The sequence below is a fragment of the Mixophyes fleayi genome, chromosome 4 (assembly GCF_038048845.1).
Source record: "Mixophyes fleayi isolate aMixFle1 chromosome 4, aMixFle1.hap1, whole genome shotgun sequence".
Lineage (NCBI taxonomy): Eukaryota > Metazoa > Chordata > Amphibia > Anura > Limnodynastidae > Mixophyes > Mixophyes fleayi.
The window spans coordinates 278,243,911-278,270,166 of record NC_134405.1 but is presented as its reverse complement, the minus strand read 5'-3'; the positions used below and the strand labels follow the sequence as shown (position 1 = coordinate 278,270,166).

At 41.5% G+C, this 26,256-nt stretch overlaps 1 protein-coding gene across 6 annotated transcripts in view; it reads left to right on the top strand.

Annotated features, from left to right (window-relative positions):
- TCF7 (transcription factor 7) overlaps nt 1–26,256 on the top strand; it is a 172,187-nt gene that overhangs the window by 89,648 nt on the left and 56,283 nt on the right. For all 6 annotated transcript variants that reach the window (XM_075209773.1, XM_075209772.1, XM_075209777.1 and 3 more), the window contains exons 4-5: nt 12,008–12,140; nt 24,747–24,837. In XM_075209773.1, coding sequence (XP_075065874.1) covers nt 12,008–12,140; nt 24,747–24,837 — 224 coding nt within the window. The remainder of the gene's footprint in view (nt 1–12,007; nt 12,141–24,746; nt 24,838–26,256) is intronic.

Sequence of the window (26,256 nt, the reverse complement as noted above, 5' to 3'; positions counted from 1 at the left end):
TTATGCTGCAGGGAACGTCTGATGCAGTCAGACACCGTCAGCTCTCAAAGGCACAGCAAATCGGTCAGTTACCATTGGATTTACATGTGGAAACGTTATTTTACTAGTTGGTTTCGAGTAAATAATAGTGGGAGGGGAGGGGAGGGTGTCATTTGAAATAGGGACATTTGAAGAAATAAAATAAAATTTACTGCATTCTACTTCAAATCCAAAATAACAAACTGTTTAGGCCAAAAAAAACAAAAAAAACCTACTGTATGTCAAGTTCTCATAAGCAATGCATTGCAAGACCTTTACATGACGCAATTTAGTTAGTTGGAGTTATGCTTACCACCACAACGTAGGTAGTTTATCTATTGCTTGAAACCACAGCTTGGTCTGGACAGACTGTTTATAGGGCTTAGGTTAGTGACTGTGCTAAAGAAATTCATATCAAAACTATGGGGGCGGATTTGTTTTAATTGGTGATAATTACATTTAACCTCAGGTAACAATACTGATATAAGCTGTTAGACGATACAAATGTTAAAATGAAACTAAACTAAAATATATTGGTCAAATATGAAAATGTAATGTGACATGTATACACATATAGTTGCCATCTATCCCTACTTTCCAGGGGCAGTGTCTGGTTTTCAAGGTTTTTCCATGAAAATTTTTTCTCTGAAAATGTCCCTATTTTCAAAACTGACCAACTGTCCCTTACAATTTCTTTATTTTGTATGTATTGCATACTTCTCACTATCTGTTCCTTACTCTCTGGGCTTTGTAAGTTAAAATGTATTAATGAAGAACCTATAACATGCAAAGATATGATATTGTGACTGTGCAGTGAACTGAAATCCTAGCACAATGGGTGGACAGGGGACATAAATATGTAAGTGCTGACGTGTATGTATATGTATGTGTGTGTGTCTATATGTATGTATATATGTATAATGTGTGTGTGTGTGTATATATATATATATATATATATATATATATATATATATATATATATATGTGTATATCTATCTAAAGTGAATTGGGATTGATTTATAGTCTGTTTGGAAACAAAACATTGGGTTTTTGTTTATTATTTTTGTACCATTAGGAACATGTGGAGTTCTACACCCTTTAACTGCAGCACATATAATAAGACAGGCTTGCTCACATTGCAGGGAGACCTTTACCTCTCTTTAAACCTTTTGCCCCAAGCTACACTCATAACTTCTCACAAGATGCAAGTGTCCCAGTAGGTCACTGAAAATCGGGACTGTTGGAAGGTGTGCTTTGGACTAGGGATGTGCACCGGCGACTTTTGAGGTCTCGTGTTTTGTGTTTGGATCCGGATTTTCGTTATTTTTGAGGTTCGGATTTGTCTCGCAAAACACTTGACGAAAGGTCTCGGTTCGGATTTAAGGTATTGGATTCGGATTTTTTTTGAAAAAAACATAAAAAGTTTAAAAATCAAGTTTTTGGGCTTATTTTCACTCCTAGGCTATTATTAACCTCAATAACATTCAATAACAAGCATTTCCACTAATTTACAGTGTATTCTGAACACCTCACAATATAGTTATTAGTCCAAAACGTTGCAACAAGGTATCTTTCTGGACTGCGTAGAGGAGTGGGTCACCACAATATATATTAAAAACCCTGAACTTTTATGATTCGCACCAATAATTGTACCTGGACTGCGTAGAGGAGTGGGTCACCACAATATCTTAAAAACCCTGAACTTTTATGATTCGCACCAATAATTGTACTTGGACTGCGTAGAGGAGTGGGTCACCACAATATATTAAAAACCCTGAACTTTTATGAATCGCACCAATAAATGTACCTGGACTGCGTAGAGGAGTGGGTCACCACAATATCTTAAAAACCCTGAACTTTTATGAATCGCACCAATAAATGTACCTGGACTGCGTAGAGGAGTGGGCACTGGGCACCACAATAAAATATATAAAAAACCTTCAACAGGTCTGCATTACACTACACATACGGCTGCTCCTCCATCCTCTCCATCATATACATGTTGGAGTTTTAGCGTGTGACAACCTCTTGTTTTTGATAATGTCAGTGCATTTTGAATATTTTTCAATTTGCCCCACACCACTGAATGTACTTTATCTATGATACGCATCTATCTATCTTGACTGCGTAGTGTGGTGGCCCCGGTACACAATTTGGTACCGAGGCCACAATATAATTAAAAAACCCTCCACGTGTCAGAATTCCACCAAACAAGTATCTGGACTGCGTAGTGGGGTGGCCCCGGTACCCAATTTGATACCGGGGCCACAATAAAATAAATACACCCTCCACGTGTCAGAATTCCACCAAACAAGTATCTGGACTGCGTAGTGGGGTGGCCCCGGTACCCAATTTGATACCGGGGCCACAATAAAATAAATACACCCTCCACGTGTCAGAATTCCACCAAACAAGTATCTGGACTGCGTAGTGGGGTGGCCCCGGTACCCAACTTGATACCGGGGCCACAATAAAATAAATACACCCTCCACGTGTCAGAATTCCACCAAACAAGTATCTGGACTGCGTAGTGGGGTGGCCCCGGTACCCAATTTGATACCGGGGCCACAATAAAATAAATACACCCTCCACGTGTCAGAATTCCACCAAACAAGTATCTGGACTGCGTAGTGGGGTGGCCCCGGTACCCAATTTGATACCGGGGCCACAATAAAATAAATACACCCTCCACGTGTCAGAATTCCACCAAACAAGTATCTGGACTGCGTAGTGGGGTGGCCCCGGTACCCAACTTGATACCGGGGCCACAATACCTCCTCCAAACATGCTACAGACAATTCGTCATTGAGATCCCATCAAGTATGTTAAAGACAGACAGGGTCCAAGTGTTATTAGTTGACTTTGTAAAGAAAAAAACTGTCCCTGTTGCACATAGTCGTGCAATGAAGACTTACTTTTTCATTTAAAGGCACGATCTTTCAAGTGTAGTGTTTGTAAGTCTAAGTCATATTATACTTTTGGTAAAATTGGGTTTTTTTTGTTCCTCTTTATGGTAATTAATTAGTAATAGAATTAAAGTAGGAAATAGAATTAAATAGAATTAAAGTAGGAAATAGAGTGGTATAGAGTTGTAGTGTGGTATAGATAGAGTGGTCCACACAATATAATAATAAAACCCTCAACTGGTCTGAATTCCACCAAACAAGTATCTTGACTGCGTAGTGTGGTGGCCCCGGTACACAATTTGGTACCGAGGCCACAATATAATTAAAAAACCCTCCACGTGTCGGAATTCCACCAAACAAGTATCTGGACTGCATAGTGGGGTGGCCCCGGTACCCAATTTGATACCGGGGCCACAATAAAATAAATACACCCTCCACGTGTCAGAATTCCACCAAACAAGTATCTGGACTGCGTAGTGGGGTGTCCCGGTACCCAATTTGATACCGGGGCCACAATAAAATAAATACACCCTCCACGTGTCAGAATTCCACCAAACAAGTATCTGGACTGCGTAGTGGGGTGGCCCCGGTACCCAACTTGATACCGGGGCCACAATACCTCCTCCAAACATGCTACAGACAATTCGTCATTGAGATCCCATCAAGTATGTTAAAGACAGACAGGGTCCAAGTGTTATTAGTTGACTTTGTAAAGAAAAAAACTGTCCCTGTTGCACATAGTCGTGCAATGAAGACTTACTTTTTCATTTAAAGGCACGATCTTTCAAGTGTAGTGTTTGTAAGTCTAAGTCATATTATACTTTTGGTAAAATTGGTTTTTTTTGTTCCTCTTTATGGTAATTAATTAGTAATAGAATTAAAGTAGGAAATAGAATTAAATAGAATTAAAGTAGGAAATAGAGTGGTATAGAGTTGTAGTGTGGTATAGATAGAGTGGTCCACACAATATAATAATAAAACCCTCAACTGGTCTGAATTCCACCAAACAAGTATCTTGACTGCGTAGTGTGGTGGCCCCGGTACACAATTTGGTACCGAGGCCACAATATAATTAAAAAACCCTCCACGTGTCGGAATTCCACCAAACAAGTATCTGGACTGCATAGTGGGGTGGCCCCGGTACCCAATTTGATACCGGGGCCACAATACCTCCTCAAAACATGCTCCAGACAATTCGTCATTGCCAGACCCCAGACAGACAGGGTCGTAGTGTTATTGTTTGACTTTGTAAACCCAAAAAAATGTCCCTGTTGCACTTGCACATAGTCGTGCAATGAAGACTGACTTTTTCATTTAAAGGCACGATCTTTAAAGTGTCAGAAAGAGAGAGAAGACACAGGAGAGGAGAGTTGTAGCTGGGGACCTGGGGTGGAAGCTCCCAGGCTCCCCCAGCATTGCCTGGAAGTCTGAGCGTGGTGACTGAGCCAGGGCAAGGAATGTGTGCCCTGGATGAGGGGGAGAACTCCATGCCACTATAGTGAACCCAAGAGAGAGGGGGACACTGCACATGGAAGAGGCCCTGGAGTGAGGGCTGCTACAAGAGGCATGGTAGCTGTAGTGTCAGATCCTGAGGCTGAGAGTACACAGAGTGACGTGTCAGAGCACAGGAGACATTATCCCCGCAGAGGAGGGATGAGCTGCAGTTGAGAGGTCTGTTGTTGAAATAGGACATGCACACTTTAACAAACCAATCATTTCAGCGACAGGGCCTACCAAACAACTTTGACTGAAATGATTGGTTTGTTTGGGCCCCCACACCAAAAAAGCTATTCATCTCTCCCTGTACAGACTAAACAGGCTCTACTGAGGCAAGATGTCGTCCTCATCCTCAACCTCTGATTCCTCTCCCCCTACAGTGTGTACTTCCTCCTCATCACACATTATCAATTCGTCCCCGCTGGACTCCACAACCACAGGTCCCTCTGTAGTATCTGGAGGGCAGTGCTGTACTTCATTGAGGAATTGATTATTCATTTTTATAAACATCATTTTTTCAACGTTGTGAGGAAGCAACCTCCTTCGCCGCTCACTGACCAGGTTCCCCGCTGCACTAAAAACTCTTTCCGAGTACACACTGGAGGGGGGACAACTCAGGTAAAATAGAGCCAGTTTGTACAGGGGCTTCCAAACTGCCTTTTTTTCCTGCCAGTAACAATATGGACTGTCTGACATGTCTACTTGGATGGTGTCAGCAAAGTAATCATCCACAATTTTTTCTATTGTGACAGCATCCAATGCAGCGAGAGTAGACATGTCTGCAATGGTTGGCAGGTCCTTCAGTCCGGACCAGATGTTATCAGCATCCCCGCCAGTGCCTCTTTTGGGAAAACTGAGCTTTTTCCTCGCAGCCATAGATGTGGAAGAAAATGAGGGTGGAGCTGTTGGCATGTCACGGTCCTCTTCAGAGGACAATCTCCTGACCAGCAGGTCTTTGCACCGCTGTAGATTTGTGTCCGCCGGAAACAGAGACACAACATACGCTTTAAACCGAGGATCGAGCACGGTGGCCAGAATGTATTCCTCTGACTTTAAAAGAGTGACCACCCTCGGATCCTGGCAAAGCGTACGAAGGGCTACATCCACAAGAGCTACATGCTTGCTGTAATCGCAATGGCTTACCAGCTCCTCCCTCACTTTCTCCAGCTGCTTCTGCAACAGCCTGATCAGGGGAATGACCTGACTCAAGCTGGCAGTGTCGGAACTGACTTCTCGTGTGGCAAGTTCAAATGGCTGCAGAACCTTGCACAACACGGAAATCAGTCTCCACTGCGCTTGACTCAGGCGCATCCCCACTCCTTTGCCTATGTCGTAGGTGGCTGTGTAGGCCTGAATGGCCTTTTGCTGCTCCTCCATCCTCTGCAGCATATAGAGGGTGGAGTTCCAGCGCGTCACAACCTCTTGTTTGAGGTGATGGCAGGGCAGGTTCAAGCTTTTTTGATGTGCCTCTAGTCTGCGGTAGGCACTGGCTGAATGCCGAAAGTGTCCAGCAATTTTGCGGGCCACCGCAAGCATCTCCTGCACACCCCTGTCACTCTTGAGGTAATGCTGCACCACCAAATTAATGGTGTGGGCAAAACATGGGACGTGCTGGAAATTGCCCATATTTAATGCCCGCACAATGTTACTGGCATTGTCTGACACCACAAATCCCCATGAGAGTCTAAGTGGGGTAAGCCACTGGGAGATAATTTCCCTCATTTTCTCTAATATGTTGGCAGCGTTGTGCCTCTTATTAAAGCCTGTAATGCACAATGTTGCCTGCCTTTGCATGAGCAGCCATTTTGTAGATGCTGCTACTGATGCAGCTGTTGCTGTTGCTGCGGAAGGGGATGCATCTACCCAGTGGGCTGTCACAGTCATATAGTCCTTCGTTTGCCCAGAACCACTTGTCCACATGTCCGTGGTTAAGTGGACAGTGGGTACAACCGCATTTTTAAGAGCACTGAGGACACTTGATCGTACTTCTCTGTACATTTTTGGTATCGCCTGCCTAGTGAAGTGGAATCTCGAGGGGATTTGGTACCGGGGACACAATACCTCCATCAACCCTCTAAATCCCACTCCACTGATGGCGGACACCGGGCGCACGTCTAACACCAACATTGCAGTTACAGCCGCAGTTATACGCTTTGCAATAGGGTGACTACTATCGTATTTGGTGGTCATGGCAAACGACTGTTGGACGGTCAATTGTTTGGTGAAAGACTTAGCGGTCTTACGACTTCCCCTCTGGGAAGATGACCGACTAACAGCAGCAACAGCAGCAGTGGCAGTAGTAGGCGTACCGCTGCAGGATTCCTCGGATGAATCCCGTATTGAGGAGGACTCAGTCTGGCTGGTGACTTGGGCTGCAGGACTGAATCTGATGGAGATTGTGGAGGAAGTTGACGAGGAGGGTGTTGCTGGTGTGTATCCAACTGGACCACGGGATTTAGGTGTCCCTGTACCGATGAGGGTCCTAGCCCCAGTTCCTGAACTAACCACTGAACTATGAAGGTTATTCAGGTGACGTATAAGGGAGGATGTTCCTAGGTGGGCAAGATCCTTACCCCTGCTTATTTGAGCTTTACATAAGCTACATATTGCCATACATTGGTTGTCTGGATTTGGATAAAAATAACTCCAGACCGAAGAGGTGCATTTTTTGGTCTTCTGACCAGGCATGACGATGGGCTTTTTCATCCCATGGACATCAGCTGTTTCCCCCCCTGGTGCCTCATTTACAATAACCACATCACCATCCTCATCATCAAGTTCCTCCACAGCGCCAGCTACATCATCAATAGCCTCCTCCCGAGCCACCTCTTCCCGTACAGTGATGGGAAGGTCAGGCTTGACAACCACCAACACCCTTGGACTCGCCTTGGGGATTTGTGATAATTTCTCTTTAGAAGGCAGAGTTGTTTGCTGTTTTGTTGCTGACAGCATAACTCTCTTCAATTTTTTGTAGGGGGGGGGAGGAGGAGGAGGGCTAAGATCCGTGGGTGAAGCTGAACCACTAGTCATGAACACGGGCCAGGGCCTAAGCCGTTCCTTGCCACTCCGTGTCGTAAATGGCATATTGGCAACTTTACGTTTCTCCTCAGATGATTTTAAGTTTCTCTTTTTGCTACTTTTTCTTAACTTGGGCTTTTTGGATTTTACATGCCCGGTACTACGAGATTGGGCATCGGGCTTGGAAGACGACGTTGATGGCATTTCATCGTCTATGTCATGACTAGTGGCAGCAGCTTCAGCATTAGGAGGAAGTGGGTCTTGATCTTTCCCTACTTTATCCTCCAAATTTTTGGTCTCCATTATATGTAGCACAAGATACTGCAGAATGTGTGAACTTGGTAATATTGCAGTACCAATGGACTTTTACTGCTGAATGTGTGAACTTGGTAATATTGCAGTACCAATGGACTTATAATGCTGGATTGGTTTTGCAAATTTGGTTATAATTATTATATATTTTTTTTTTTTTTTAATTTTTTATTTTTTTTTACTTTTTTTTTATTTTTTACAAACTTGGGAATAATGGGGAAATAACTATGCCCTTAGAAGCACAGAGCACAGGACACAGCACCACTGGACTGAACAGGACACGGCACAGGACCCAGCAGCACTACGGAACTCAGCAGGACAGAGCACAGGACACAGCACCACTGGACTGATACTGCAGAATGTGTAAACTTTGTAATATTGCAGTACCACTGGACTTTTACTGCTGAATGTGTGAACTTGGTAATATTGCAGTACCAATGGGCTTATACTGCAGGATTGGTTGTGAAAATTTTGTGGTAATTAAAAAATATTAAAGTAGTTTTTGGTATTTTATAAAAAAACTTTTTTTTATTTTTTTAAACACAGGGGAATATTGGGGAAATAACTATGCCCTTAGAAGCACAGAGCACAGGACACAGCACCACTGGACTGAACAGGACACAGCACAGGACCCAGCAGCACCACTGACCTCAGAAGGACAGAGCACAGCACACAGCACCACTGGGCTGAACAGGACACAGCACAGGACCCAGCAGCACCACTGACCTCAGAAGGACAGAGCACAGCACACAGCACCACTGGACTGATACTGCAGAACACAGCACAGCACAGCACAGCACAGCACAGCACAGCACAGAACTAAACAGCACAGAACTAAACAGCACAGAGGACCACCTAACACACCCTCCCTCTACCCTGATCAATGCCCGAGTGAAGATGGCGGCGACTAGCGGGGAATTTATAGGATCCGAGTATCGCGAGATCCGACAACGGGATTATGAGTCAGAGCCTCAGTTTCACTTTTGAATTTGGCGCCAATACCCGGATCTATCTCGGATCCGACTCGGATCCGCAACGTTCGGGTGGGCTCGGATTTCAGAAATCCGAGCGCGCTCATCCCTACTTTGGACTGAGTTCCTTCTGTTTCTGATTTTTCTGCCTTAGTGTCCAACATGCTTCCTTTACTGAATCTTTCCTCTCAGCAAATACTTGACTGATTAGTATGATGCAGGAATGACAGGAAATTGTCACAGTAAGTGATAGCAAGCGGTGGTTGGAAGAGATACTTCACAAATACAGACTCCTACTTACATCAATCTATGTTTTATATATTTTTTACAACCCCAATTAAGATACCTGGATACCTCCCAACAGTTAAAGTTTTGGAATCGGGACAGTAACGTGTGCATGGTCACGTGGGGGACCGGCCGTGTCACATTGGGGCATTAGACGTCCCTCACAGGGTTTACCACGCGCTTCTGAAGCTCTTAGCTGTCCCCTAAGTACAACCCTGCATTGAGTGGGACAAACTTCCCAAAAGTCCCAACAGGCAGGAAGGCCAGACAGCCCTCTAGAATTTGGACTGTCCCGTCTGAATTGGGGCAGCTGGGAGGGAGGTACTTGGTGACAAGGGATTAACTTTTAAATTATACTTTTCACAGATATAAGTTTATTCTCAATGATGCCTGTAACACATTTTACGCACATTTACATTACTCATTTATTTACAGCTGCTTTACATAGAAACAAGGAAGAGATTTAAATGTACATATCTTTATTTAAAAGTATATTTAACTTTTTGTGACCTAAAGTAAAGGAATATTATATGAAACTTTAAGTAAATAAAAAGGAAATGAACATTTTTAAAAAAGTTATCCTTCCCCCCATACATTACTAAGTAGTATTTATAGCAAAGTTTATTGAAGCCTAACTTTTTTTAATTATTATGTTTTCTTTAAATAAAACAATTATTTTGATAAAGCTGAATGTTTTTGTGAACACTTAAAATGGTTTCTACTTTTGTTAAAGTTAGAAATATGAGCAGCCCAAAGCTTACGCTTTCTACTTTGTGTTCTTGAGATAATCTTTTTCGGGCCTCATTTAATAAAAGAACCATAATCCCAGATGCCCCTAGCCTCTAGCAAGCTCTTCCTTGACGCACAATATGCCAACAAAGGAACTCGCTACAGGTTTCAAAATCTTCTCAGCCTTTGCCTTGGAATCCTTTGATGTGATGAAATAAGGCTTTAGGAGCTGTTATGTATCTGGTTAATACACCTTCGTGAAATACATAGTCGTCTTCCCTTTAAAAGTGTGCTGACCTAAAGCTAAGTCTTGGAGTACATTCAGTAATGCATACAATTATGTTTCCATACCCATGTAAGTGGGCTGACAACGGAAATATTTTTTTTTCTTTTGGTCAAGATAAAACCCTAAAACGTGTAACCCTGTAAAATCTAAAAATAAAAAAAACTTTATTTTTAGATAAATCTTTACCTATGTTGTCTATTTGTTAAGTTTTGTTAACTGGTACTGTCTCGACGATGATTACATAGACATGGATAGTACTATGCCTATTTACTAGCATGCTATAGCACTTTTCTCTAATTGGAGATGCTTGAATATTCCGAACCAGTTTAAATTGAACATACTTCACTGGTCCACAAAACAAGTTGGATTTACAGTCACCAACTGACTCCAATTTGAATTTAAAAATTTATATTTTTTGCCCAACTGTGAACACTACATTATTCAAAGTTCACAGTTCCAATTTAAAACCTCTTAACATGTACCATTTTAAGCTGAAACATGGTCGAACATGTTTGACTTTGTTAGCTCATTTGTTTTGGAAAAAAATTAAATATAGTTCGGCAAATTTTTGTATCGATTCAACGAACCAGTTTGAGAAAGAAATGTGGCTGGCTTTTGGGCATCTCTATCTCTAATACCACTTTCATACTGCCGCCCAGGCAATATCCCGGGTATATGAACCCGGAATATTGCTGGGGGGCAGAGGCTTCCCCAGAGTCAAAATCCCGGTTAGACCGCGTTCATACTGAATACGGGTCTGCCCGGGGTCTCCATGGCAACATCACAAGAGGAGCTCTGATTGGCTCATTTGACCCCTTAATTCCTGAAGTGCTGCATTTCCATTCCTCTATACTTGCACCACTGGGTAAAGACTGTTCCTTGGTAATTGCACTATGTTCTTTCATCTCCTCCCGAACCTTAATAAGAACTTGCTCTTCCACAAACCTGGACCACATTTGCACTCCCACTCATGCACTATAAAATATTTTCTGGGGATATTTTGCTGCTGACCAAGGGTATATTAGAACAAATGAGCATGCTGTCTAGGTTCACTTCAAAGAATATTATGATATATTTACTTAACATAGTTCTAATGCAGTTTTTGAGCATTTTAAATTCTGCTCTTGCATAAATAACAATAGATAGTGGGAATTGCATCCAATATGTATAATAATAGTACTAGTAATAATACTAATAATAATACTTTGTTGTGGCAAATATTGAAAAATGGGGACTTTTCCATAGAGAGATCTTGACAACTGCTGTAATTTCCAGAGACAGGTCCAAGTTTTAATGTATGGAGTTGTAAGTCTGGTGAGTGAGTCACAACAAACGTACACAGACTGCCCATGTTTGGTGTGCGCACAGCACAACAGTGAGTGGTGCATTTCTTTAACTAGGTTATTTAAACTGGGGGATTTAAGGTTGCTGAATTGACGCACTGTGGTGAGGGTCAGCCACGTATAAAGCATTTACAGCATTTCATTCTCAACAACGGAACTCTGAATTTCCAGTAAGCCTATCGGTACACCCTACTGGAGAGTTTATGTAACAAACTATAGTAGCTAAGTATGGGATTGAGTTACAAAAACTGACCCCATGGGCTGGCTTGCAGTACAAAATAAACAAAATATGAACAGTCCTTTAAACACAGTCTAATGGTTTAAAAACAAATATTCACTGCACTAACCTAAAGTTTACAGTTCTTACTCCATAATATTGAAAACTTCCGCTGCTCCCCTTCCTTTTATCCCTTTACTGGGCAGACTCTGAAAAATAAAGACAGGATAGTGCAGTATCTTTGTATTCAAACTTATATATCAGGCTTAAGAAACCCCCATTAAAAACATTTTATCTCACTTATTGGTTGTCTGTCTTGTTTTTATTTTTCACAATCTAATGTTTACCTAAGAATCATCCCTGATAATGCTTTCTATTCTAAACTATGAGTTTAAGTTGATTTGATTTTTTATTTTGTCTTTTAGTCCACTAAGGTTCCTGTGGTGCAGCCATCGCATGGGGTCCATCCACTCACACCTCTCATTCCATACAACAATGAGCCATTCAGTCACAGTTCCCACTCGCCACATCTTCCTGCAGACCTCAACCAGAAACAAGGTAACAGGCACAAAATGCAGCATTAATAATGGTGAATAATCCCAGCTCATTTTTTATTATGACAAAGGCAGTGAAGAAAATCATGGAACTACAAAGAAATTATACTGATGTTTAACTGGAAGGAAATAAGTGGAGTAGAAAATGGAATATGTGAGGGGGGAAAACCTTACATTTGAAATACTTGTTTTAAAATCTTAAAAGTAAAAATGTAGCTTTCAGTTCTTCTTAGACATTAGACATGTCTCAATATACATATTGCTTTGCAAAGCCATGGACAGGGTCATTCATTGTCTAGGCAATCCTGGCAGATTTTAATATTTATTAACAAAAAAATACAGCTCCCCACTACTTATATCTCCACTCTTATTGGTTCCCTCATCATATATAGATATGCCTCATCCTGGTGTTGGTTACAGGAAGTGGAGAGTGGTGAGTCTCTCTTTTCACACCCACTCAATACGGTTGGGGTACGGTATAATGACCCTGATAAATCCGACAATACATTACCCCGTATCAAATCACGGCGGGTTCTTCATTCATCGGGATTGGTTCCAGTCGCTTGCCACATCAGTTGTCATCCATCCTCGTCGGGAAGGAGCACTTCGGTGTCAAGATGTCGGGGTAAGTGTTGTCAGGGTAGTCAGCATCTAATCCTGACTACCACCGCTTAATATAGGAGAGCTGAAATCTCCAGAATATAATTGATGCTTATTTTTCTACCAAAAGACAGCAGTAATTAGCGATAAATTGCAATTCACTTCAATATCAATATGCACTGAAAAAAAATTCTTGTTGTGTTTTCTTTTCAACTCCACAGAACAAGCAGAATGGCAGCACCCGTCTATATGCTGTTTATTATGACCTCAAAAAATGTTCATGTAAAGGGTGGCAATTTTATATAAGACATGTATGGACTGGAATGTTATGCGGGGCTTTAAATGTGGAAGTCCTGGCTTAGTGGTTAAGTTAACAAAAGAGGGTATAAGGATAAATATTTGCTGTTCTATACGTATCCTGTGGTTAAATCCATGTATCTGGTTTAGATCTGGTTATAGATTTTGGTCTTTCAGACAGTACAACTTGTGAGCCAATATCTAGTCATAATGAGCAGTGCATGGGTTGAAGATAGGAAATAGATTTTGACAGTAGGTGGAGAATTATGTGTTCATGCGGTGATGAAAATGGAAAGTGCATCATACCAAAAATGAGAGCGACCAGTCATCCTTTGAAAAGAAGTGTATGAAACAGGAAACAGTCTCATTGCAATAGCTATGTATTTGGTTTGCCTCTGGATTTCACATACGCTGAGTGGTGTTTGCCCTTACTTTGGCAGGTTAAATTGTGGTCAGTTTAAGGCCTTTGTACAAGCAGCATATGTGTTTTAAAGAAGACCTGTCACTAGGTCCTCTAGAGGTACTTTTTGCTTTACTTTATACAGTAGAATCTTTCACAGTGTGACATATAGAGGTCTTTGAAGCAGTGTCAGACTAGAGTGCTTATTCCAGGGATAGCTTCCTGAATACATCACAGCTCTCCTATGTGTGGGCTGGAGAAAGGCATCTCAAGAGACAGTACAGCACATTGAATAGAATGCTAAGGTGAACAAGGCATTATCTAGTGAAGCAAAATAACTAATGAAAACTAACATTGCAGCAGAACCTGGTAACAGTTTAATAACCTACTGTGCAAAAGAAACTTTGCTGTCTAATAACAGTATAGCAAGTATAAAAAAGTAAAGGGTAGCTGACATATTAACAATAAAACTGGTTGACCTCTTTCCAGGCAAAAAATAAAAAGGGTGTTTTTAAGTTTCAGTGATAAAGTTATTATGCAATTTCTATTGTATTAAAAAAAATATTTTCTAATGTTATATTGTTTAGATATTAAGTAATATATGATCAGGGATTAGAAACAATGTAAAACAAATAAACATTGTTATAACAGCATATACATACTCTAACCCTATAATATAGTGTGCTTTCAAAAAATAAACTTCAGTTTATGTAGAAAGGAATTGCTTAGTTTTTATTCTATTGCTTTGTTATTATAGCTCAGTTAGAGGTGTGGTTTAATAAACTGACAAGGTGGAACCTTCTAGCACCTGATTTGGCTTACATATATTAATACCGGTGGTAGTCACATTTGCAAAGATGATGATCCCAACTGCACTTATGACTGTAAAAATTCGGTCCTCGCATTGCCCCCATAATAGGATGCCCTCCATTTTAGGATGTAAGCTCTCATGAGAAGGGCCCTCTTCCCTCCTGTCTCTAAACAATTAATTCTGCACCACCCTCACTATAATTGTTAGGCCTGGAGCTTCTGGAGTCTTGGTATTACTCGTTTATTGTTCTGTTCTATATTACCCTGTTTGGTCCACTGTTTGCTATTCAAAGTGATGTGAATGTCAGTGACGCTATGTTGTAATGCTAGAATTCTTCACAGTCAGGTATTCAGCAAGTCGGAATTGACTGCAGCTTGCAATTACAGCATTCGGAATTTTACAGTCGATGTAAGTGCATTCGGGATAATCGCCTTTGCAAAATCCTACCACACCCATTAATACAGAAGTCAGACATCAGGTGACATGACATCTGTAAAAGGCACCGCTCCTTTTATATCCCAAATGCAATAAATCCTGTATAAATGTCTATTCACAATAATAGAAACTTCCCAAAATTCAATATGGCCAAAGGACAAAGGATTTGCTACATAAAAAGAGGAACCCTTTACACACACAAAACCACCACAATTTTGTTAAATGAAATTCATTATACTTAAGACAAGTACCAACAATGTAAAACATGGGAACACTGTATATGTTTGTTTGGCTCCTGTATATATAGTAGCCTCAAACACCAAACACTACTGGGAGTGAATTGAGAAGTATATTTAGTACCGAAAAATGTATAGAAGGCACTCATGTTTCAGTAGTCCTCATCTGGCCTGGGTGCAGGAACTCCATAATGTAATGAATACAAAAAAGGATTTTTGTACATGTGTAAAATCCATTTCTCTGACAATGCTTCTCCATGGGGTATATAGAGTTAGTTCTTGAGCTGGGCACTTAGGAGTTAATAAAAACAAGAAAGACTCATTCCCCCTATATATCCCCCTCCTACAGGAATTCTTCAGTTTATAACTATCAAAGCCTAAGAATAAAGCAAAGAATAAACCAAGAGAACACACATTCTATGCAAACATTACATTATCAATCATGTTACTGATAAACGAGAGAAAAACAAAAAACTTAAAGGGAGGATGCACTGTGTCCCTCAGATGGAATCAGATAAATGGATTTAACGCAAGTATACAAATCTTTCAGATCATACAATCTGGGGGACACTGCTTCACCATAAGGACATTTCAAAGCTGCTCATAAGGGAGGGTACGGTCACACTCCTGTGCGTAAAACCTTTCATTCAAGGCTAGCAAGAATATTAAAATAATAGAGTTTTGTAAAAGTATGGACAGGGGACCAGGTTGTACTCCTGTGTGCACCACCCAAGAAGTGCTTAGCAATGTGGTCAAGTTAGCAGAGATAATTTCTGGCACTAGTTTAATTGAACAGATGAAGGTCTGGTGGATAGCCATTTTTATCCACCTTGCAATAGTGTGCTTAGCCATTGGCCAACCCTTCTTTCAGTGTCATAAAGAACAAAAAGAGAATTTGTGTTCCGAACACTAACAGTCCTGGTCATATAGGGCCTGATTCAATAATGAAAGTAAAGCAATAAGTAGGAATAATTTTGCACTTTGGCAAAACCATGTTACATTGGAGGGGGAGGTAAATTTAAAATTTAGCGACAGAGTTATAGATGGGGTAGGACGTGTCCTAGATTAACTTTACATTTCAGTGTAAAAATACAGCTATCAAGTATTTGTGTGCTACATGAAAAAACAGCCAGTATTTTAACTTATGTGCAAAATAATAAACTAATTTGCACTCCTTGCATTGTAACATGGTTTGTCCAGGAGAAAATGTACTATTTATGCCTCACTTTCCTTTAATAAATCAGGCCCATAGATTCTAAGTGATCTGAACAAATTAAGCAGATAAAGCAGATCTGGTCACCCACAAATCTTGCCTGTCGTAAAGATGGAATGACTATCTCCAGGTTAATGTGGAACTCTGAAACATACATTAGTCTGAAATGATGAAACCGTTGATAGCACTGCCATATCATTATGAAAAATCAGAAAAGGAGACATACATGACAGAATTCCCAGCTCGGAGACCGTCCTTGTTGAAGGCTCAACTGAATACAAAGGCTCATAGGGAGAAAGCTGTAAATCTGATAAGACCAAAATAAGGTCCCATGGTTCTGTAGAAGGTAAAGAAGGCAGCTGGATTCTAAGAACTCTCTCCGAAATCATCTGCAGTTCTGGCATGGTGGCAAGTTTCCTCTGAAAGACGATAGTCATCCAAAATGGAATTCTTTATAGATTTAGGTGTCTGCTTTGTCTATCTGGACCCTCCAGATAAACAGAGAGAAGACGAGACAGATTAAATAACAAAGTCTGGCATCCTCTATATTCACACCATAGAACATAAGTCTTACAAACTCTGTTATAGTTTAAAGCTGAAGAAGGTTTCCTAGCCTTTAAAAGAGTCTGAACCATCTTTTCGGAAAAACCCTTAGCTCTTGACTTCAACAGCCATGCCGTAAGTATAGCAGAGCTAAATTCTATTGTAGAAACAGACCTTTTCCAAGATTTCTTGAGTTCCTTTCCTCTTGACCTTCTTGGGTGTGATACGTTTGTCTGAGGAGAATAAAACAGACACCTACAATACCTACAAAAAAAAAAAAATGTGGTTTTATTTATTTATTTTTTTAAAGTTATTATCTGTGTCGGTGTTATGCCATTCGGCATTGCAACTACCACTGGACCTTCTTGAGGACATGAAGAATCATGGCTAAAGGAGAAAAAATATATATTGGGTAAAAATCCCACAAAACTGTAAGAACATCCATTAGAAACACCGAGGTATCCCTGGTTCTTGCAGACCCCACCTTTTTGAGGTGAAAAAAACTTTGAGGTGAAGAGACCATTCTCCTGGGAGCATGGTATTTCTGCTGAGAAAATCCACCTCCCAGTTTGCCACCCCTGGGATGTAAACTGCTGAGATCACCGAAACATGACGTTCTGGCCAAACCAAAATCCTGGTTGTCTCCTTCATTGCTGGAAGGCTTCTGGTGCCCTCCTGATCATTTATATATGGCTACAGTCATGGTGTTGTCTGATTGAATGTGAATCGGCCTGCCTAAGAGGAGAGGTTGAGCCCAAAGCAAAACATTCCTTATTGCCCTGAGCTCTAAAATGTTGATTGGGAGCCCTAAAGTTATGTCATCGCCCCTCAACCCTGATGGCTGGCATTCGTTGTTACAATGATCCAGTCCCAAATGCAAAAGGGGTGGCCTCTGTTCAGATGGTGTCCACCTCCCCCTGAGCCATCACTAAATGGACTGTTGTGATTGAGGCGGCAGTCTCATGAGCTGAGTGGCTAGTTACAAGTTGGATCTGGACCACTTCCTCAGCAGATCGTTCTGAAAAGTCCTAGAATGGAAATGAGCATACTGCACTGCCTCGAATGTTGACACCAACTTTCCCATCAATTTCATGCACAGCAGAACTGAAGCTCTCCTGCAACCCAGGATCAATCTCACCAGCCTTTGGATAGATAAAATATTTTCCTGACAATGAAGAACTCTCTGAAGTTGAGTGTTGAAAATAAGAATCAGAAACAGCATGTGCTGGGCCGGGTTCTGATTGAATTTTCTTTCAATTTATGATCCAGCTGTGAACTTCTAACAACTGCTCTGTTATTCTGAAGATGGCTTAGAAGAAGAGGAAATGATTTAGCCGTAATGGTAAATTGTCTAAAGACGGGATCACTGTGATTCCTTTTAATCTAAGAAGAGCGCCCATGACCTCCATGATCTTGATGGATACCCTGCTGGCCATAGCTAGTTTGAAGGCAAGAGCACAGAAGTGAAAATGAAGGTTCTTTATCACAAATCTTAGTAGACCTTGACCTTTCCAGTTCGGGATATGGAGGTAAGCATCTTTTATATCCAACGAGGCTACAAATTTGTCCTGCTCCATGGCATTGATCACAGACTTCAGGAACTCCATTTTGAATTTGTACTCCCAAAGCCTGGAGTTGAGGGATTGAGTTGGAACACCCAAGCTTCTGAACCAGAAACTGCTTGGAATAAAACCCTGTTTCTTCTGAGTTTCTGGAACTGGCATTATCACTTCTGAAGACAGAAAGAATAAGATGGCACCGTGGATTGCCATTTTCTTGGACCGGTCTCCTGGAAGACTAATAGAAAAAAAAAGACGACTGGGTGGGGTACTGAGGAGGTCTATAATATAGCCTTTCTCCACAATCCTTCCTACCCATGCATGTAAGAATGAGTCTTTCCATATGTTTATGATACGCAGAAGGTGGCCCCCCACCACTGGTGCGAATGTGTGGGAAGAGACCCAGTCATGCTGTTGATTTGTCAGTAGGCTTTGGAACGGTAAAAGGAAATCATTGGAATAGTGGTATATCTAGATAGCAACTGGCATATCAACCTTAGGTGTAATTTCCCTTCTTACATTATCCTCAGCCGGAAAAGCATCATTTAGTGGGAACCTCTTGTAACCTGGAATTACTTTTCTGGTCGTGCACAACACTCCTCTAACTTCTGACAAATTAGAAGTAAAGCAAATAGAACACTTTTTCTTTATTTTAAAAAAGTGAAACATCTGGAAGTGAAGGATGCTCTGCATCCTCCATGTTAAAAGTCCAGTCAACCACCATGACCAAATCTTCCACCCCCTGTCTACCAACCAATATCTCAATGAAACTAGTTCTCAGAATCTGAATCCCTCATAAACTTCCCTTCCTCCTGCAAAGTGTATTCAGGATCAGAGTCCACCCTGATGAGCATCTTTGACTTTCTCTAAAGAAGAAGAGACCTTGGCTATTCTCAATACTGTACTTTCTATGGACTTAGCCCATATTGGGGTCCATAGTTGCCACTTCCCGGCTACAAAAAATGTTCTACTCTGACAAGACAATTCTTTATTAGAAGCTCTGCTAGGTACCACAGAGCGACTCTCACTCACCTCCTTCTGACACATCGCAATGCGAGTTTCTTGGTGATAGACTGTGCCAGCAAACTTGCCGGTTCTGCCTTGGCTGCACTACTCCCAGAGGATGCGGTTCATGGTCCTGAGACTCGCAAGCCGCTCATTGGGAATCTGGTTGCTTTCGTCCACTAATAAATTTGCCCTGACACATGGAACAGGTAAAAAAAATAACAGGCTTAACTGCGGCAGACTTAGCCCAGTTCCTTTTTCTAACATGTTAACTGAGGAAGACAACAGCAAACACAGAGTAACCACAATATAGAAGGCTAAAAGTGTATAATTTTAATATGTATGAACAGAAGTGCTGTGAACTCATACATAACACACCCACACATACACATGTATGCCAAAAAAAGCACAGCCCTTCCCCAGGTCCAGGTGAGCTATGACTTGTTTTCCACAAACAGCTGTCCATCGCCATGCTGCCCCTAGTGACAAATCTCTCTTTAAAGGGTTTGCTGTCTGGTCTGCTCCTCAACAGAACCAGTGTGGCTTACCCATCATATCGACCTCCATTCGTCTGTGCTAACGGGACCGGGGATGACCCCCGATGGCTCCCCTTTTTGTTGATGGGGGGAGCGGATACTTTAAAAAAATAAATAAATAAAAATATAATATTAATAATAATAATAATACTCACGTGACCGCGGCACCGACGCCCCTCCTCCTTCCTCTCGGCGCCGCTCCTCACTGAATGTCGGGCGTGACGTGAGGACGTCCCACCCGAAATTCAGTGCAAACAGAGCAGAGAGAAAGGAGGAGGGCGCCAGCGCCATGATCACATAAGTATTATTATTTTATTTTTTATTTTTTACTCACGTGATTGCGATGCCAGCGCCCATCCTCCTTCCTCTCTGCTCTGTTCGCACTGAATGGCGTGATATGATGACATCATGCCTGACATTCAGTGAGGTCGGCGCAGAGAGGAAAGAGGAGGGGCGCTGGCAGCGCGATCACGTGAGTATTATTATTTTGTTATTAGTGCTAGGACAGCTAGCACTATGGTTCTAGCTGTCCATCGTGGGCTTACCACACCCTTTTTTTGTTACGCCTCTCAAGTGACTGGCCACACCCCCTCTGGTGGGCCCCTATCATTGTATTCCCCCTGTGGGCCCTTCATGCCCCAGTCCGACACTGGATGTCATCCTCCATATCTTCCTTTAGGAGGAAGGTGAGGATTAATCATTACCTAAGCCAGTCAAAAGGTAAGCACAAATGCAAAAAGATTTTCTCCCTGGCGCAGTAATTATCGTGGTTGCAGAGGTAAGTGCCAGGTGTAATTATAAGTATGGCAAAAACAATAATAATCTTCAATAATAAGTTTAATAAGTGAGAATGAACACATATAAAAGATTTTATTCAGTTTTGTCATAAAATCTTTATTATCCAAGTTAAGTGTGGATATTTTGTGATTCGTCAGCCCACTTTCTCTGAGCCAATCATGAAGAATTGTTCATCATGGGAGGTCTTTATAAACCCTGCATGGTACACCAATCCCCACTATTTATTCCCTGAAGAAGCCCTGCCGGATGAAACACGTAGGATCCGTAATACTATTTCAACATTTGTATACACCATATTCTGCTGGAACATCCTAACTACATCAATGGCTGTCGGCAATAGCCTGTAACTGCTCATCGCTTCGCTATAAAACGCATGCGCACCACCAGACATACTGCATTCAGAACGCTGTTTTCTCCAGCCATCTACATCGGATGTCCCCCGCTCTCAGGGGAGGTAAAGACCTACGCGGGACTCGCTGGAAGGAACGTTACCACGCCGGTATTGAGTGAGTCTGGCTTCATTCCTTTAGAACTGCATGTACTTTCTCCATCTATTCTGCATTTCGTTGCTGGGATGTTTCATCCTATTTGGACTCTCAGTTTACAGCACAAGTGCAATACCGTGTATTGATTCCCCTCTTGCATATTCTGCTCTAATACCACCATTCACTTCTTTACAAGGATACTTTGAACACCTGAACCTGATACCTAGTTGTCTGATTGTTCACTGCTTGAACTTTCATTGTGATTTACACAAGCAGCGTTTGGATTATTTGCTGGACTATGAAACAGAATTGAGAGACTGCAGTTTGTTTTTGGTACATTATTTTGAGATATTATGCTGTCATCTGATACCTAATGGTTTTTTAATTAGAGGATATTGTTGCTGTTGACACATCCTAGTTGTAATCCAGCAGGTTACATTTTATATGTCCATTGTTTTTGATATATTTGGTCCGGACCTGTTGTTGAGGTTAATATTTTATCATATACCATGAATAAACATTGTTTTTGCCATACTCCTGATCAGGCGCGGGCTGGGAGAGGGATGGCCGGGGGGCACACAGACGGCCGCATCACTTGACAGGGGTAATATTGCATCCGGGGGGGCGGCCGGCCTACCCCCCGGCCCTAATAGCGGCCCCCTGCTCCCCAGGCCAGCCCGTCCCTGCTTATGATTACACCTTGCACTTACCTCTGCAACCACTATATTTACTGTGCCAGGGAGAATACCTTTTTGCATTTACCCTTGAGGGTAGGGGCCCACCTCCACCCACTCTCCTCCCGTAGGCAACACAATACATCATCATTCTAGAGGGAAGCGCAGACTTCTCCACCTTTTTGTTTCCATAAAAGGCAAGCACATCTGCGTTACTGGGCTCTCCTGCTCAAACTCCAGAGCTCTCCCTAAAGGGGAGAATCAAAATACTGAGCAGCTCTGTGCTAGTGCCCCAGTGCTGGCCCCCATGTACTCTGCTCCAGGACTAAAGTGCTGCATCAGACTCTACAAGGGAACTGGGGAGAGAAAGGAGAGTAAAAAAATCTTGGCTATCTGAAACCAGCAAAAGGAAAAAAAATGGAAACTTCCTGCAGGAGAGGGGGGGGGGGGGGGGATATATAGAGGTAAGTAGCCTATTTTGTTTTTATCAACTCCTAAGTGCTCAGATCGAGAGTTATCTCTATATGCCCCATGGTGCAGCAGTGTCCCCCAGGTTGGATGATAGAGAAAAACGCAGGCAGGAGGCGTGCACAAGACAAGTCAAAATGTATTGGTTTTCACATACAAATTGACGTTTCAGGCACACAATTGCCGTTTAATACATAATATACAGCTGTAAAGAAAAAGGGGTTAATTGGTACATAAAAGCTAAAAAATGAAAGATACCATGATAGATTCAACAATGTCACTAATACATGATAAACAAAGCTGTGATGCAGCACATCATGCTTATTAGCCTGTTGCCAAGCAACAATACAAGGATTGGTAAACAAATCAAATATCTGAAACGGTGTCAAAATTGTCATAAATTCTGTTGCTAGGCAACCACCCAAGCACGTCCAGGGTTCTAAAACACTATAAACAACAGCTGCTGTCATCAACTTACTCAGAAGATTCTCACTGTTCATACCTACGGGCGTTTAAATGAAGCTCCACTAAGGGAAAGCTGCTATCACCAAAATAGGGAAACAATTTAAGTAACTGTCCTGTATAAATAACTAAACCACATGTAGTAAATAAGTGTCAGCCAAAGAAATATATTAACAAAAACACCATGAGGCTAATCAAATTGTCATCTATCTGTGCTTGCTCCGCAGCATCCCATGCTGAGGTACACAGTGCCTCTAACTCCTGAAAATATCATCATCATCACCATTTATTTATATAGCGCCACTAATTCCACAGCACTGTACAGAGAACTCACTCACATCCGTCCCTGCCCCATTGGGGCCTACAGTCTAAATTCCCTGACACACATACACAGACTAGGGTAAATTTTGTTAGCAGCCAATTAACATACCAGTATGGGTTATTTTTTTGGAGTGTGGGAGGAAACCGGAGTCCATATACATATTTACTAAACTGCTGGTTTGAAAAAGTGGAGATGTTGCCTATAGCAACCAATCAGATTCTAGCTTTCATTTATTCAGGGCATTCTACAAAATGACCACTAGAACCTGATTGGTTGCTGTAGGCAACATCTCCACTTTTTCAAACGCGCCGTTTAGTAAATAAAATCCTCAGGTAAAGGAGGGAGCACCAAGTGTAAGCAGGATCCAACCGGTGTGTAACATGTAAAAAATGTTGATGGCAGTTGTGGCTCAAACTTTTTAGATACTATGTTTCTCCAGCAGTGCTCGGCTATGAATAACCCATATTATACTTATATAAAAAAGAGAGAGAGAAATAATTGCTATAAAAAAATAAAGAGAGCAATAGTTGCTGTCAACCTTTGGTTTATTTAAGGCAGACAATATATGTGGCTACATGGCAGATGACGAGTATAGTCCTTTAACCCCCAAAGCATTGTGTGCATTACACCCTAATTAAACCAGTACTGTCTGAGTGTTCCAGCAAGTGCCTTTGTAAGTTACATTTACTTTTACACAGTATATTATTATTGTTTATATAGCTCCAATCATATTATGCAGCACTGTTCAGAGAATATGTAATAACATACTTGCCAACTTTTCCTCGTTTGCTTCAGGGACATCCCAGGGGAGGTGGGCGTGCGGGGGTGGGGCTTGATGAATCGCATAATTTTGGCTCAATTACAGCAGGGAGTGGGGCTAAGATGAAATATTTGCGTAATTAAGCTTATGTATTGCAGGGGCGAGAACCGGGAGGTTGTCCTGCTCTCCCGGGAACCCGGGAGGTCTCCCAGAAATGCGGAAGTCTCTTGGATATTTCAGGAGAGTAGGCAACTATGCGTTAAAGAAAAGCATCTAATGAATCTCTAGAGATTGAAGTGTCTCTTACATTTCTGTCTCCATTACTGAAGTCATGTTGTCTTACCTGTCAGTCTTTGATTAAATCTTGGTTTCCATGAAAATGGCCACCTCCATAGGCATCAATACATTGACATAGGACACAATTTGTGAACTGTGTCATCATGCCATAGATGGTGAAGCCAACCACGTCTTTTACTGGCTCAGCATCAGGGAGAATGCCAGACTCTTCAGGGAGTGAGGGAGATCACCCCTATTTCAGGGAGTCTCCCTGACATTCAGGGAGAGTTGGCAATTATGTGTAATAATTTACATCAGTCACTGCCCCATTGGATCTTGTAATCTAACTTCTCAACCACACACAAACACACAGACTAGAGTCCATTTTGTCAGAAGCCATTTAACCTACCAGTATGTTTTGGAGTGTGAGAGGAAATAGGAGCACCTGGAGGAAGCCCACGCAAACACAGGGTAAACATACCACACAGATAGGGCCCTGGTCAGAATCGAACTCATGACCCCAGAGCTGTGAGACAGCAATGGTAACCACTCTGCCATTTTGTGTTACCGTGGTTACCATTGCTAGATCAAAATATTTGCTTTTTAAATGACCAGAACATGTACGCTGTATCTATAGGGTATAATTTAAGATATGGTTTTTTTTTTCATATTTTGCTGTAAATAGTGTATGTGTTTGTTTCAGTATCTAAATATGCTCTAATCTACCTAGGTGCACAGAGACCCTCCCAAACACCAGACATTCCAGCATTTTACCCAATATCCCCAGGAGGTGTTGGACAAATATCTCCTTCAATGGGTTGGTAAGTGTACAGTTTATGTATTATGCACTCCTACATTATCATCATCATGTGAGAACAAACACCATAATAAAATAATACTGGCTAATACAGATGGGTAAGTAGGCCCTGCCCGCAAGCTTACAATCTATGCACATTATACATTAGTCCACATTCCTCACTCGGAACGGATGAAATATACACACATTTACTGGACAGATAGTAAAAATGTCTTCTTCAACTGTAGTCTTAACTGCACGAGTAAAACATTTTGGACCTTAAGCCCCAAAGGAACTCAGGTTGCTAATTTGATGCCTTGCTGGAATAGTACAACTTCTGCAGGTCCAGATTATTCACAAAGTAACTTAGATAAGTGCTTCTGGCTTGAAATCCCAAATGTGTATCCAGATATAGCCTGCTGTATAGTTGTTGTGTCACCTGAGTTTTTTCAAAATCATGCATGCTGCTCTGTATGTCTCAATAGTGGTCAACCTGCTACACTTCAGTGGCCGACCCTATAACCATCAAAAGGGCCGCACATTACCCTTAATCTCAGTAATAAGTTAAAACAATACATTTAATCAAAGAAACAGGCACCTGTCTGTAATAACATAACAGCAGGTATTTTAAACAAGCTATAACAAACAAAGCTGACAAGGAAGCAGGGAGGAGCTGGGGCCACAGGTGAAGACACAGGGCTGCGGCTCTAGAGCAGCTGGTTTCCCACCACTGACCTCACTCTCATGTAGAACACAGTAAAATAAATGAAGATCTGCAACATATACAAGACACTTGAGTTAATAGTATGATTGTATGTATGGTAAATGTATATCGGCCCCGAGATTTTCCATACCTCACTACATCAGGTGCAGGCGCAGAAGTTTCACAGGGATATGCACTAATTGTATAATTGTATAGATAGATATTTAAAAAAAAATTATATATATATATATATATGCTTTGGAAAAGTCTACAAATCACACTGACCTGCAAAAAAAAGTGTGTGCAAGTGTTTGTGTTTGGCTGAAAAGTGACACATGGCACATGCATGCAGAAGGCCAGCTTCTGCGTGTATGTGAACTCAACATGGATCTTTGAGTTCCGAGGAGGTACCTTGGATATTGCATGCATTTTGCTTAATAGTTTATAAAATCAGTGTAATGTTCCCTTAAACATCCTATCCTGTTGGTCTGATTGGAACAAAGGCCATAACTGTTGAGATAAATTGTCACTTTAGGTTAGTGTTATTGTTGTTGCATTTCACTTTCTCTGCTTGTACTATTTTTTTTGCCTTATGAAAACTGAGATGTTCAGTGAAAAGATTATTCATACATAGTATAATATAGTGAGCTATTCAGCAAAGATTCTGGGGACATTTGTATAGTTGCCAGCAATAATTTATAGATACACTTTACTAATAAAGAGTAATACAAAAATAATAGT